The 14,782-nt window shown below is 42.8% G+C and overlaps 1 protein-coding gene across 3 annotated transcripts in view; it reads left to right on the forward strand.

The window, feature by feature from the left end:
- The window catches only part of LOC5572461, a 252,408-nt gene extending 238,068 nt beyond the window's left edge, over window positions 1–14,340 (forward strand). For all 3 annotated transcript variants that reach the window (XM_021846788.1, XM_021846790.1, XM_021846789.1), the window contains one exon: window positions 10,497–14,340. In XM_021846788.1, the coding sequence (XP_021702480.1) occupies window positions 10,497–11,631 (1,135 nt within the window). In that variant the 3' untranslated portion in view covers window positions 11,632–14,340. The remainder of the gene's footprint in view (window positions 1–10,496) is intronic.
- Window positions 14,341–14,782: the final 442 nt, after the last annotated feature.

Genomic DNA, 14,782 nt, shown 5'->3' on the forward strand with positions numbered 1-14,782 from the left:
CTGTCAAAAATATCGTACTTATAAATTGCCATTTTATTTGCTTAATTTAAGGTTAAACTTGACCCATCAGTGATATCCATAGTCTATCGCTATCAATGCATTGCGCACTGGGCCAGGAGCAGAATTTAGCCAGACAAAACCTCTAGCGCTTTAGGAGTGCATTTTTTCGAGTTGGTGTCAAAGGAGACTTGTCTTGAATTTGTTTGTTCTTCAATTTATTTTATTTCCACCGTCTTTGACATGAAGTCACACAGACTGAATTACTGTACTGCATATTCTAAATATTATCTCTAATTCTACCACGAAATATATGTTTAGACAAGTTAAAATCAAATACATTGCTTTTGACGTTAAACACACGAAGACAGGCATCGAACGGATTATTCTGACCATAATTTGTTCTGTGATACGGTATGGCCAGGAACGGGTAGTTCCGTAGTTGCCGTGGTGGAATATTCAGCGGGGCTGTCAATGTTCCCTTGCAAGACGTCAAAAATAAAGAGACACTGCATTTCTACGCGTCTACTGCTCAATGTTTGCAGGTCGATCAATCGACATCGATCAGGGTAGGGCGGTAAGTTTGACGGATCATTCCACGGAAGAGTGCGCAGCGCAAACCGTATGAATTTTTTCTGCACACGTTCAATGGCAAGGATATGTGTGGTGTAGTAGGGGCACCAAACTGGGACAGCATACTCTATAATACTACGCACCAAGGAACAATAGAGCGTTTTTAAGGCGTAGAATTTGATGATAAAAGTTAGTTGGAAATTTCGCCGCATAGGTGGCGCTGCGATGCAAACTTTTTTGTTTTGCGTCCTAGAGCTTTCGCGTTTCGGCAATGTTTTAGAACGTGTAAAAATACCACAAGTTGTCGAAGACACCAAAGTTCTAGGACTTCAAACAACAAAGTTATGGTAAAAAATGTGTAAATCACTTATATTTTACGTTTTTTCTACTTTTTACCTCAAAATCGTAAAATATTTTATTTTAACAACCGTGCGTCGTTTAATTTCGATGACATGCATGTACTGTATGAAAAAAAAAAACCTTATTATTATACTGCCCATAACTGCAAAACAGTCACATTCGACATTTTTGACAAATTGGAGTTAATACCGGGGAGAGTCATCAAATGATAAATACTTTCGATCAACTTACTAAAATCTGTGAGTTTGTTCTAGAAAATTCGAAAAAAATACCAAGTTGTTTTGTCACACTGGCCAATGTAACCGCATAACAGTCACATTGAGATTATACATGAGCCTCATAATGTAGTAGCAACGAAATTTCTATCAGAATTATTTTCTGTCTATTCACCCAATATGCGGTATGAGTTGTACAAAATTTCAGCCTCAAATAAGCTCTTTTGAATTCTTAATGATTTTTTGAAATTTTAGTTTCCTCCCATACTGCAGTAAAATACAAACTTGGTATCCTATTTACTCAATGCCTACTTTTGTCGAATGTTACAAATATGCAGTTATGGGCAGTATATAACTATTTGAATTTTTGAACAAATTATTGTAAAAACATCATAATTTTTAACATAACTTTACTCAAAAAGTTGCAAGTTTTTGAAAAAACTTATCAATGTACCGAAATACGCTATATTTCATCTACCAAATGTCAAAGTTTGCCAGATGTATATTTTGATATATTTGAGATATCTTAATTCAAAATAGCCATCTCTTCATATAAATAGAATAGACTTATTATTAATTTTATCATTATTCTACAAGATTTTTGACATATTGCGTCAGGTAAGATTTGTTAATCAAATACTTTTATTTTGATACTAGTGATTTGCAAATTGTGATTTATGTCAGAGAGAACTGTCTCGACGCGGTCATAACAGGATGTAAAAAATGAATTATAGCAGGCCATAGCGAAGTTCTAATTAGACAGTTGCTGGAGATGACACAGCAATATGAAAATATCTAGATACTGTAACACCTGACTAATAAAAAGTATTTGATTAATAAAACTTGACTGACGCAATGTGTCTAACAATCTTTTAGTACGATGATAAAATTGATAATAAGTCTATTCTATTTATATGAAAACGGTGGTTATTTTGAATTCAGATATCTCAAATATACCAAAATATACATCCGGCAAACTTTGACATTTGGTAGATGAAATATAGCGTATTTGGGATCATTGATAAGTTTTTGCAAAAATTTGCAACTTTTTGAGTTAGGTTATGTTAAAAATTATCATATTTTTACAATAATTTGTTCAAAAATTCAAATATTTATATAATAATAAGATTTTTTTTTCATAAAGTATATGCATGTTATCGAAATTAAGCGACGCATGGTTGTTAAAATGAAACATTTTACGATTTTGACGTAAAAAGTAAAAAAAACGTAAAATTTAAGTGATTTACACATTTTTTACCATAACTTTGTTATTTGAAGTCCTAGAAATTTGGTGTTTTCGACAACTTGTGGTATTTTTATACGTTCTAAAACATTGCCGAAGACGCGAAAGCTCTAGGACGCAAAACAAAAAAGTTTGCATCGCAGCGCCACCTATGCGGCGAAAATTCCAACTAACTTTTATCATCAAATTGAAGAACAAACAAATTCTGCTCCTGGCCCAGTGTGCATTGGTGATGGAGTAGACAGCATGATGTTGATGTGATATGGAATGATCCGAATTGTATCGTAGTCGGCCTGTACGAATCAGCAAATTATAAGCGTTGATAGTGACAGCAAGCAACTCTGCCATAGTTCAAGTTTTATGCCCGTAGACGATTGCCGGTTTTGGACATGGTGCATTTGATGCTGGAGTGAATTTCTTTTGACTGTAGCTTATAGTAGAGCCAACAGTACGTCCAACTGCCACAAAAGATATACATCTATATATTTCACAACTAATCGTTATCAAAGATCCAGGGTAGACGAATTTATCGACTATCTCGTATGTGTTGCAAGCTTCTCGGAAAAGTGGTTGTCGTCCATAATTTTCCCCAGTTAGTTCTGGGGCAGCTAGCTTTTCCAGGCCCATCTTGATGAATTCAGCCGCGATTCCATCCTTTCCATATGTTTTATTGTTCTTGAGCTGTTGAATGGCATATTTAACCTCTCTCAAAGTGTGGGCAGGTTGGATGTCTCATCGGCAGTATTGACGTAGACTTTTCCTCCGTTGTTATAATCCTTGTTGGCTGCGCATTCAACACTATTCAGGCGTTCGTCTGTAACGCCCGTAACGCAGGTAGATAAACTTTACGTGGTGAGTTACGGGATAGAATCTACCGAGGCAGCAGGGACGAAACTCCAAGGGCCTTAAAGATCACCCCCCTTTTTCGTAGTTAATGGATACCATATACAGGTACCCTTGGGATTCATTGTCTTGCTCCAGGATGATACGGAGCGTGACAGTATGGTCCACACAGGATCCCGCTTGCTGCCGACGGAGAGTCGCATCGATCTTCTCCTGGATTCGGTTAAGCATCACTTTGCATAGAACTTTGAGAACAATACATAGCAACATGATGGCCCGCCAATTATCGCATACAGTGAGGTCACCCTTTTTGGATACCTTCACTAACACGCCTTGCATCCATTCGGCCGGAAAAAAATCGCGGTGTGCCAGATATTGCGGAATAGTTGATGCAACAGTAGCGGATATTACGGGGTCTGCTTTGAACATCTCGTCTTTGGATGGCTGTTTCTATCTCCTGCAGTGGTGGAACTTCAGTGTTAACGCCTAATACGCCAAACCCTAGGCGGATCATGCTGAGATGTTGGTGGCCGGGTTGGTACTTGAAAAAGTTGTTCGAAGTGCTCAAACCAGCGTTTTAGCTGGTCAGGGGGGTCGGTTAACAGCTGTTCAGTCGTGTCTTTCAAGGACATCGTCGTATTCATCTTTGTTCCGCTAAGGCGTCGTAGAGGAGACGAATGTCGCCGGTTGCTGCGGCTTTCTCACCTTCGTCAGCAAGAGAGTCCGCCCACGCTCGTTTGTCCCGCCCACATGAGCGCTTAACTTCCCTTTCTAGAGGCGAGTATCGTTTACGGGAAAGTGCCTTGGCTCCTCAGGTTTGCGCCCGCTCTATCGCGGCTTTGGCTTCTCTCCTTTCTTCTATTTTCCTCCAGGTTTCATCGGTGATCCACTGTTTTCTCCGAATGCGTAGCTCACCCAGATTATTTTCGCTGGTAGTGATGAAGGCGTTCTTGTTGGCGGTCCATTGCTCTTCTACGCTGCCACCTTCCGAAATATTAGCAGCACGAGTTTCCAGTTCTTCGACGAAAAACCTGTGGCATCTTTCAGTCGGCGTGTGTTAAATCGACGTCCGGCTCTTTTCTCCTATCGACGAATCCGCGCAATGCACAGACGCATCTCGCCGATGAGAAGGGAATGGTCGGATGCGATGTCAGCGCTACGTTTATACCGCACATCAAGAAGGCTCCGTTTCCGCTTTCGATTTTCTGTAAAGCCGTCACGGGAGACCCACGTGACCTTGTGATCCGGACGATGGGAGAAGAGTGATCCCTCGATCCCCCGTTGTTGCCACAAAACTCTGCCTCTCCGTTTTCGCTCGTTTCTCCGAGACCATGGCGTCCCATGACGGACTCAAAGCTTGAGTTGTCGGATCCGATCTTCGCCCATGTAGATGTTGATACCACCCTTCGCAATCTTATCCACGACAGCATTGAGTTGACTGTAAAAGTTCTCTTTGTCCTGCAATTCGGTAGCTTCGTTTGGCGCATAACATTGGACTATGGTAAGGTTTCGAACCCGTGTTCTAAATCTGGCGAAGATTATTCTCTCATTTATAGGCTTCCACTTCATAAGCGCGATGTAAGCTTGGGCGCTAAGCAGAAAGCCAACTCCACGATGCCGAGGATCGTGTTCACTTCGCAGGCCAGAATATCCCGATGGTATTCTGTGTTCTCCAAAGTTTTGCCAACGGACTTCGCTCAGTCTTAGGATCTCGAGCTCCATGCGACACGCCTCTTTGGCGAGTTGTGCCAGTTTACCCTGTTGGGCTAGGGTTAGAACGTTCCGTATTCCAATTCGTGTCCGTTGTTTCACGCTAAAAGTCGTTGCCGTTAAATCGGTTCGTAATCTTTCTCTATCGGTTTCTTGAACCTTTTTTGAAGTTTCAGAGACAGTAGGTTGTTAGCCAAAGGTTCCCTATCCGCTGTAATGGGGCTGCTATCTTGATCTAGCTTACGGAAAAGAGCATTTCTTATTCAGCCGCTGGATGCCAGTCAGACTCTGGCGCTGTTTGAGCCGCTCCTCCTTGGTGAACAGACGCTCAGCGGGCGTACCTCCTCAATCTAGCTGAAGTCAGAAGGACTACAGGGTCCAGACTGTACTACCAGCTAAGCACGTAACTCTTAGCTGGCGGTCATTTACCATCTGTCGACCCGTGGAAGCATGAGGTAGGAACATGTGAGGACTCTGTCGACTCACTATTTTGCAGCCCTGCCAAAGCGATCGGTGCCTTTTAATGTACAGGACTAACAGGAGTTCCAACCGGCACATCAGGATTGTTTCCAGTAAGATCCTGAGTATGGCATACTTGTCGCAATACAAACGGAAAAGCCATGGAACTACGAGTAGGATTGCTTCGAGCACATTGGGACCAATGCCAGTACGGCCCCAATTATGTATATTGGCAGCGCACGACTAAGGATAAGTAACGGTGTACAAAGTACTGGATAATATGCATTGAAGCTGACAGTAGCGACATTATATTCCCTTAGTGGGGTCGAGTGACACTGGCCTGAAACGGCGAGTGAGCTAATGACGCAGGCTGCCCCCGTCCCGGAAAACCGTGGCAGGCCTCAGAGTAAGCTCAGATGCCTTACCTGACTTGCGCCGATCCGGCTCTGAACATGGTATCATGCCAACCCTAGCATGGCCTCCCTGCTTGCATAGATAACCATGGGATCACAAAGGCGACTATTTCAGCGGAGATGAATAGCGATAGCTGAGCAATTCGATATCATGATCGAGTTTGTTAAGAGCAAAACCAGTATCAGCAAGGACTTAAAAAAGGACCTTCCGAGGATAAACTTGTGGCGAAAAGACGTATGGTTGCTAAGGGAAAAGTGACCTACGCGGCACGATCCAAGCTCCGCGATCAAAAGGACATGGCAACAAAGGAGAGGTCAACACCAAGCCTAAGGCCAAGAAAGCCAAAGAAAAGGAGCCACGGGATAACCCGAACCATTCAGTGCATCCACAGGAACCATGGGCGCAAAGCAACAGCAACCCGTGGATAAGAGTTGGAAATAAGATAAAACAGAGGAAATCGAAAACGGAACCCAAGAAGAGCGCTAAACCGAAAACAGTGAAACGTAGGAATTTAGGTGAAGGCCTCGTTATCAAAACGGAGGAAACGAAATACGTCGAGGTTCTGAAGGCGATGCGAAGCACGGAGAAGTTATCGCCATTGGGCGCAGATGTGCGGAGTATAAGGCGGACTAGGATTGGTGAAATGATACTAGTCTTAAATAAGGACGCCAAGGAAAAGGGTACAATCTATAAGCAACTGGCACAAGAAGTACTTGGTGACGAAGTTGATGAGAGATCCTTGACTTCAGAAGTGACTCTCCAGTGTAAAAATCTGGATGAGGTCATCGATGCAGCGGAGGTCACAAAGAGCAGTGTAACATCGACGTAGCCAGTAAGGCCATCCACCTTAGAAAGGACCCGCAGGACACTTAGGTGGTAGCGATCGGGCTGCCGATTGCAGAGGCCAACAAAGCGAATAACTTGGGCATACTCAAGGTAAGCTGGTCGGTTTGCCTGCTGAGTATACAACAGCCTCCTAAAGTTTGCTTCAAGTGTTTCGGGAAGGGCCATAATTCGTATTACAATGGTCCCGACAGAAGTAAGATGTGCAGAAATCGTGGCACCGAAGGCCATAGGACAAGCGATTGTAAGCAAATCGCTAAGTGCCTAATATATGTCGCTTAACGGGCGAACCACAATGTCCAGGCACATGCGGAGTATCTAAGTAGCCAAAACGGGAGTAACGCAGTTAAATTTAAACCACTGTGTCTCGGAAACGAAGACTGACGTGGTTTAACTGTCAGACCCATACCGCATACCAGCCAACAGCGGGAACTGGGTGGCGGATAGGTCTCAACAGTTAGCAGCTATAGGGAGGACAGGACGATGCACAATCTAAGAAGTAGTCTCTATCTCAATCAACGGCGTTTTCTATTGCAGCTGTTACGCGCCCCCAAAGTGGTTGATAGAGAAATTTTCCCACATGATCAACAGGATGATAGTCGAACTAGCTTATCGGCAGCCAGGTGCAGAATTGGCGCAGAAATGGTGCAGAATCGATTATCGACGTGACGTTCTGTAGTCCTAACCTATTAAGTATCATGAACTGGCGCGTTGATAATGGTTATACTCATAGTGATCAACAATCGATTCGCTATAGTATAATACCAGACGGGCGAAGATTAATGCGATGTAACTCGACCCAAGCCCGAGGTTGAAAAACAGCGGGGTTCGACTGCGAAGTTTCACCGAAGCCCTGAGGCGCGAACGGAACACTCTGAACCTAAACAGTGAAGAGGTATATGCCTATAACTATAACTATAGTTTCTGTGATATTACGATCGTGTGATGCTTCCATGCCGAGAAAAGCTCCTTCTAAAGAGAACAGGCCACCGGTGTACTGGTGGTGCGAATCAATTGCAAATCTTCGAGCAATCTGCCTTCGGGCTAGACGAAGAATGCAACGTGCACGCACAGAAGCACAAAGAGGAGAAAGCGGTGCAGTATTCAGATAGGCAAAGTTGGCTCTCAAAAAGGAAATCAAGAGTCGAAAACGGGCATGCTTTGATAGTCCCACAAGCCCGTATGCGGCAGATGGAGGAGAAGTGTCGAGGGTGACGAACAAAGAGCTGGCAGAAGTCGTGAACTCAATCGCTTCAAATAAGGCACCGCGACCCGATGGTATCCCGAATGTTGCCCTAAAAGCGGCAGTGAATGTGGATCCAGGATCCAGGACATGTTCAGAACCACGATGCAACGCTGCATAGATCAAGAATTTTTTCCGGATGTATGAAAGCGACAGAAATTGGTGCTACTACTAAAGGCGGGGAAACCACCAACCGTCGGCGTATAGACCCATCTGTCTACTAGATACGACGAGCAAGTTGTTGGAGAGGTTGATCTTCAATAGGCTAGTACCGTATACGGAAGGTACGGACGGCCTGTCCAACAACCAGTTTGGATTCAGGAAAGGTAAATCTACTCTGGACGCCATCCAGTTGGTCGTTCAGACAGCTGAGGTGACAATCGAGCACAAAAGGAGCGACATCCGTTATTGCGCGGTTGTCACTCTGGGTGTGAAGAATGCGTTCTACAGCGCAAGCTGGGAAACGATAGCCCGACCACTTCATCGCCTCCAGTTAGGTACCGGTGCAATTGTGAAAGCTTCTAGAAAGCTATTATGATGGTAGTATTTTTGTGTATAACACAGATGAAGGACAGAAAAGCGTTCGAATCACCGCGGGATACCTCAAGGTTCTATCCTGGGCCCAAAGTTATGGAATGCGATGTACGATGACGTACTGAGGCTGCTCCTTCCGTCGGCTGGCTTCGCAGACGATATCACCCTAGTGGTCTATGACAAATTGGTGGAGGAAGTAGAGTTGACAGCAGCGCACTCTATTTCCATAGTTGGGGAATGGATGTAATCCAGGAAACTAAGACTAGTCCGTTACAAGACTGAGGTAATGGTGGTCATCTCGGTAGGTAGTTGCATCATAGTCTAAGCGATCACTTAGGCATCTTGGGGTAATGATCGATGACAAGCTCAGCTTCGCTAGTCACGTTGAATATGCAGGGGTAAAGGGCATCTACGGCTATAGTGGCGCTATAGAGGATGACGTCTAACAACTCTGCTGTGATTGCCAGCAACGCAAGCTCCGAGCAAGCGTGGCGCTATCCATACTAAGGTATGGAGGACCAATTCAGTGAGAATTGCTCATGTACAGCGCATGTGCTGGGGGTCTCAGGGGATCTGTTCGCAGCAGGGGACTGACACGACTGTCATCCTGCATACATATCGGCTCTTCCTCACATTGTTTTGGTACTTCGCGTTTTGGTACCCACTTTTTGGTCGGTTTGCCCTAACCTTGCCCCTGATTTTCGAGTAAATGGCTCATACGCTGCTAGTGCTAGATTCTGTCAATTTAACATATCGCATTGAATCGTCGTATTTGATGACGCTTTTGATTTGTTCATCATTTTGTTTAATGTTCTACGCATCAGCGAGGTATTATTGATATCTCCTACCCATAGAACACGTGTTTTTTCTCGCCCAAAACAATCAAAACAAGAACACTGGACGTCATGTTGAATTGATGTTGGGTTGGTGAATATTGGCTCAATATTGGCCACCCCGCTGGTTCGCAGATATCCCACACAAAAAAAAAACAATCGGTAGGCATTTTTTCGTTCTCTTATATCTTCAAAAGTTATCGGTGGATCGATCGATGAAGCTGCTCACTTCCGTGATTTAGAAGCTTGACCGGGATCTCATCCTTCCCAGTAGCTTTACAGTTCTCCACCTCGCTGTCAGCCGTTCAACGACTGCTGAAAGTGCTCTTTCCACCGTCGTTTTGTCGGTCAACGAATTTCCCTCTCGATCATTGCATATGGTGGGTACAATTACGGTATTGTTCCGCGCGTCGATGATCATCCAGCTACCACACTTTCTTCGTGTTACATTTTCGTGATGCGGTGGATTGGCTTTTCTTCAACTCTCGCTACCCTGCACCGCTTTTCGTTCTCTCGGGTACCGGTCACAAGCATACGACTTGTGGTGACATTCTTCACGTCTGTCACTCCCTGGCACTCTTCATCGAACCATTCGTTTCACCTTCGTCGTTGATCAGAGCCAATCACACCCCGTTGTGGTCATAGCTTCGTGGATGGAGTCCCATAGGTTGTAGACATCTCCACAAACGTTGAATCTTTCCAAAAGCTCGTCTAGCTGCTGGCGATACTATGCAGCTACACCATCCATCGACAAGCGTTGACTATTGAAGGGCATCGTTCTTTGATTTCTGAACCTCGTGACGCTGGACCATGGACCAGCACGTGGTCTGGACAGCAGGTATTGCCATTCGAGTGTCGCCAGGTTTTTTTGCGGAAATTCTTGCGTGCGAAGTAGGTACTGCTGATTGTCATCCCTCTAGCAGCAGCGAAGATTACAAGTCGCAGGCCATTATCATTGGTAATGCAATGAAGGCTTCCCGTTCCACTGACGGGTCGGAAGAAGTCTTCTTTACCGATCTTCACATTTGCATGTAAAACAAATACGGGTAATTTATTTCAGGATTTTCGTTGGAAATTCTCGATCATTTTGAGGCTTTTTGGAGAATTTTTTTATATACTTTTTATTTTAAATATTTAAATTTATAAATTGATGCATCACACATTTTCTGATTTAGAAATGCAATCCAAAAACCTTGTACAAATTAATAATCGTCTATCCCATCTTGCAGGTATGACGACGCCCCAGCGCAGCATTACCACAGGCCCCGGAAGCACATCCGCAGTAACTCCTGCGACATCAAGATCCAGCGATCCAACTCTGCAACCAATCGGGAAACGGATTTCCATGACTGGAAGCTGAAACGGTTCATGCGGCATCACACTCGGAACAACTCCCGAGATCTGGACCAGGAGCACTGCTGCCGACAGCAGCAACAACAGGCCACTTCTCACTTGGGTCGTTGGATTGCTCTGCATAACAGTAACAACGAGCAGCCTACGTCCAACATCCGGTACATTCTGAACCATCTGAAGAACAACAACGTGGACGGCCACAGTAAGCTGAACTACAGCAACAGTTGTAGTGGTGGGGCGCCATGTAATGCGCCAAAGAAGAAGAGACACACTCGGAACTATTCGTACGGGCAGGAGTTCTCCTTCTTGCCGAACAATGTCATCATCCGCTTGGACAATGACATTGCTAACAAGTTCCTAGCGAACAACGGAGGAGGCAGCAGTTCCCGAAAGAGTTCCTTCTCGCACGATGTCAATCTGTTGAAGCATGCGAACAAACTGAACAACTGTGCCGGTGCTAGTGGAGTTGCTGGAGCAGGTGTGAGCGATCTGACGGAGGAGCTGGAATCCAAGTACGCAAAAGGGTCGCCCCATAGCTACGGGCATTCGCGAAACAACTCCAAAGACTTGAATCTACTGAATACGGTGGTTGGCGAAAGCAGTGGCAGTGGTGGCATTTTGGGGGGCATTAAGGCACTGATCGAAGACTCGAACAGTATACTGAGGCATCGGCGAACGAATTCAAAGGATCTGAAGTACAGCGGCTATCAGCCGTGTGAGCCAGCCAGCAGTGCAAGCAGTTGTAGTGTAAGTAGTAGCAATATTAGGAAATTTTCCGGTAACGGAGATGACCATCTGGGGCATCAGCACTATGTCCAGCATCAGCTGGGCCACCACCATCAGGGAACGTCGGGGTTGGTCTCTGGCCCGACGCCAGCGGCAGTGACCGGAGTGGGATCAAATGGTGCCACGTCAGGGCAGGCGGAGTCAATGCAACTTCTGATGGACAAGGCCTCGAATGTGCTGGAAGAGAACTGCAATGAGTCCGGCTCGAAGTCAACGGATGTTTAGCCGATGGGGAGATGGTTTTCGAGGGGAGTGGCACTCAGACGAAGGCCAAGTTGCCAGCATGCCATATACGGTATTCGTTTTTCCTCAGTCTTCTTGATTGTTTCTGAGATGTAAAGTTTCCTGCTGTCGAGAAACACAGTTGAAAAGCAGACTGTAAAATGTTTCAAACTTTGGAATTGAGTTTTATAATTTTGACGAAAATGGCAATAAAAAGGTTTCAGAAGAATAAAACCGAAACTGTGTGCTCATCTTTCTTATGAGAGGAACATTATTGTGATTAGTGCCCGTAGACATCCCATAGACTGCATTTTTGATTTAGGATCAAAGAGAAGAACGATCATTTTCAATTGTTGAGAATTGGAGAGAGACGTTCAGTCGCTGTAAAAACGCCGAAATAAAGAGGCGAGCTATCTTCAAATCTGATAAGTTTTATCTGTTGAATACTATGCATCAAAATTATTTTGTGAGCACTAAGTAGTGCTCTTTGATATCACACAAAACACTGCTAACAAATATTCAAGGAACGTTTATATGTGGAGTATAAAATGTTCGCTATTTTCTAAAATTCAAGGATTTACTTCAGTCAAATTTCCGCCTGGCAGGTTGTAATATAATCTCAACTCTTTGAAAAAGATCATTCTTCTGACCCTAATACCAGTTCATTAGTATGTAAACCCATAATTTAGTTAAATCAATGTTTCCTTATAATCAACAAAACATGGAAGAAGCCACACAGTATCGAAATACAGGAAGGGAATCTCGATGTGAAACATGAAAATCGTAGAACATGCAGTCGAGGGAAATGCGAGAAATATGATAAATCTCAAAACACAAACAACCTTCCAAATATTCCTAATAATGTTTAGAAAACGAAATATGAAAATAAGCAAAGATCCAGTAATGCAAATCATTTTTTTAAACAAGTTAAACAAAAACTGAAAGAGAAAAAAACAGTAATCACTGACGCTAGTTGTTGAATCAATTGAACAAACCCAGAGAACAAACCACTTACAGCAGAACAAAACTGGATAAACTAGCAACACTGGAAATCATAGAAACAAATGCCTAATTTATTGAGCACTCTAAAAATAAGCAAATCAATATTTTTATACAAAAAAGATAAAAGCCTATTCACATAACCCGGTTGCTGCTAAGCCGGGCGCGACTTATTGTTATCAACGTTTACTGAAGATACGATAACCCAGGCGCCATTGAAAAATCAATCGAAAATGCGAGTCAATTCAAGCGCTGCTGGAAACAGAAGGGAAAGCCTCCTTCCTTATGAAAAGAAAAAATCAAGGTGGGAGTTACAGACAAAACGCGAAACGAGCATGAACCAAGAGCTGTGAATTAACTAGGTAAAGAGAATCGATCGTTAGTGAGTGTGAGTGAGCACATGGGAAGAAAGGGAATGAACAGGAGCAGGGATGAGTTTTAGCCGAATTTGTAATGTGTTCAACGTTGTTGTGACTAGTGAGTCATATATTAGTCGAAGAAGGCACTAGCTGGAAAATTATTCCTGTTTCCGTGGATTTTAACGTAAATGCTAAACAAAAAGTAGGCCCATAGGTTAGAGATGAGTGTGTTTTGCGAGTGAGAATCCAGTAGAAATTGATTTTTCAAATGTTAGTTTATGGTAGGGCTTTGTTTTTCGCTAGATTAGTTCTGAATAGTGTAGTTGGATTAGTCAAGCTTGGAATCAAGAATTATCCACGCCGAAGCGTGCAAGCGTACAAGTTTTGTGTGAATTATTTTATCTGAAGAATATCTTGTCTACAATAGAACTTATGCTGCTTACCATAAATTTCACCATTTTGCTACTGTAGTAGTATGGGTAAAGTTGATATTTCATAGTTATATTGCGTAGCAAAAGAAGGCGAAGTAGAAACATGTAAGCTTAGTTGCCAAAACAAAAACGTAGGTCGTCTATGGCTTAGTTCGTTTCAATCGAAACTTGTAGGAGTTTTGCCGTACGTTTAAACAGTTTTAAATTCTATTTCAAATAAACATTAAATATATGCATTAATTTGGCAATACTGTACTTTAACAAAAATTACAATATTTAAAACTTTTACTAAGAAAGACTAAAATTTTCGCATACATCAAATGGTAAGCTGGGAAACGCAGAGTTGAAAATATAAAGAAAAGCAAACATATCGTGCAATATAACGCAATAGTACACAACAATTGCTGCGAATCCGATTCGGAGTAAGCTTTCGTTTCAATTGAACAACAAGGTACAACTTCTCCTGCACTTAATGAAGCAATAGCAATGTCTCAGCTGTATATCATTCTCCTCTCCTTTGCAAATGCGTCTTTACTGAATATAATTTTGGCATACAGCACGTTTTTGCACACCACAAGAAACTCACTCAATCTCGTACTGAAAAATACAATACTACACAAATGTGGAAAATGTGAATCTTTGTCAATTGATCTATGAGCTATTCTCTAAAACCAGTACTAACATTGTTTGCACTCCACTGTAGAAGAGATGTAACGCTCGCACTATCAAGCGCAAAACCAAAACGCTGTATACATACACACACAAATGAAATCTTTGATGATACGCTCTACGGAGAAGCGGGAAATATAGATCTGAAAATATGACAGCGAGGAATGTACAACAAAGAGAATTGAAAGTGCAGACTAAGGCGATGCAAGGATAGTTAATAGGATGCGAATAATAAATGAATTTATATAAAATAATATTTTGTAGTACACTTCAACAAGATAGAACAGAAAGAACCGATCTTTAATAATGCTTTTTATATTTCTTTTGACTTTTGTCTCATTTGAACCCCTCTACCATTGTTGACCGCAGAATTTATTTTCGATTTCCATCAAGTGTCAGCCCAGAAGCATATCTGGAAAAATTCACTGAAATGTAGGATTTCTAGCAAGTTTTTTAAAGTTTTTATCTTTGATGCTTTTATGTGTACCTGTGGGCATTTACAGAGGATTTTTTTCAAGGATTTTCTCCCCCTTTTTTACATTCATTCGTGCACGAATGCCATCTAAGATTCCTTAAGGATTGTTTTTCGAGAATTCTTTAAAATATAATTTCTCTTAAAATCTCTTCAGGAAATGTTTCACTGATTTCTAGAGAAAACAACCCTTATTTTCATTACTCCAAAGATGACTGAATGAA

This window comes from Aedes aegypti, chromosome 2 (genome assembly GCF_002204515.2).
Source record: "Aedes aegypti strain LVP_AGWG chromosome 2, AaegL5.0 Primary Assembly, whole genome shotgun sequence".
Lineage (NCBI taxonomy): Eukaryota > Metazoa > Arthropoda > Insecta > Diptera > Culicidae > Aedes > Aedes aegypti.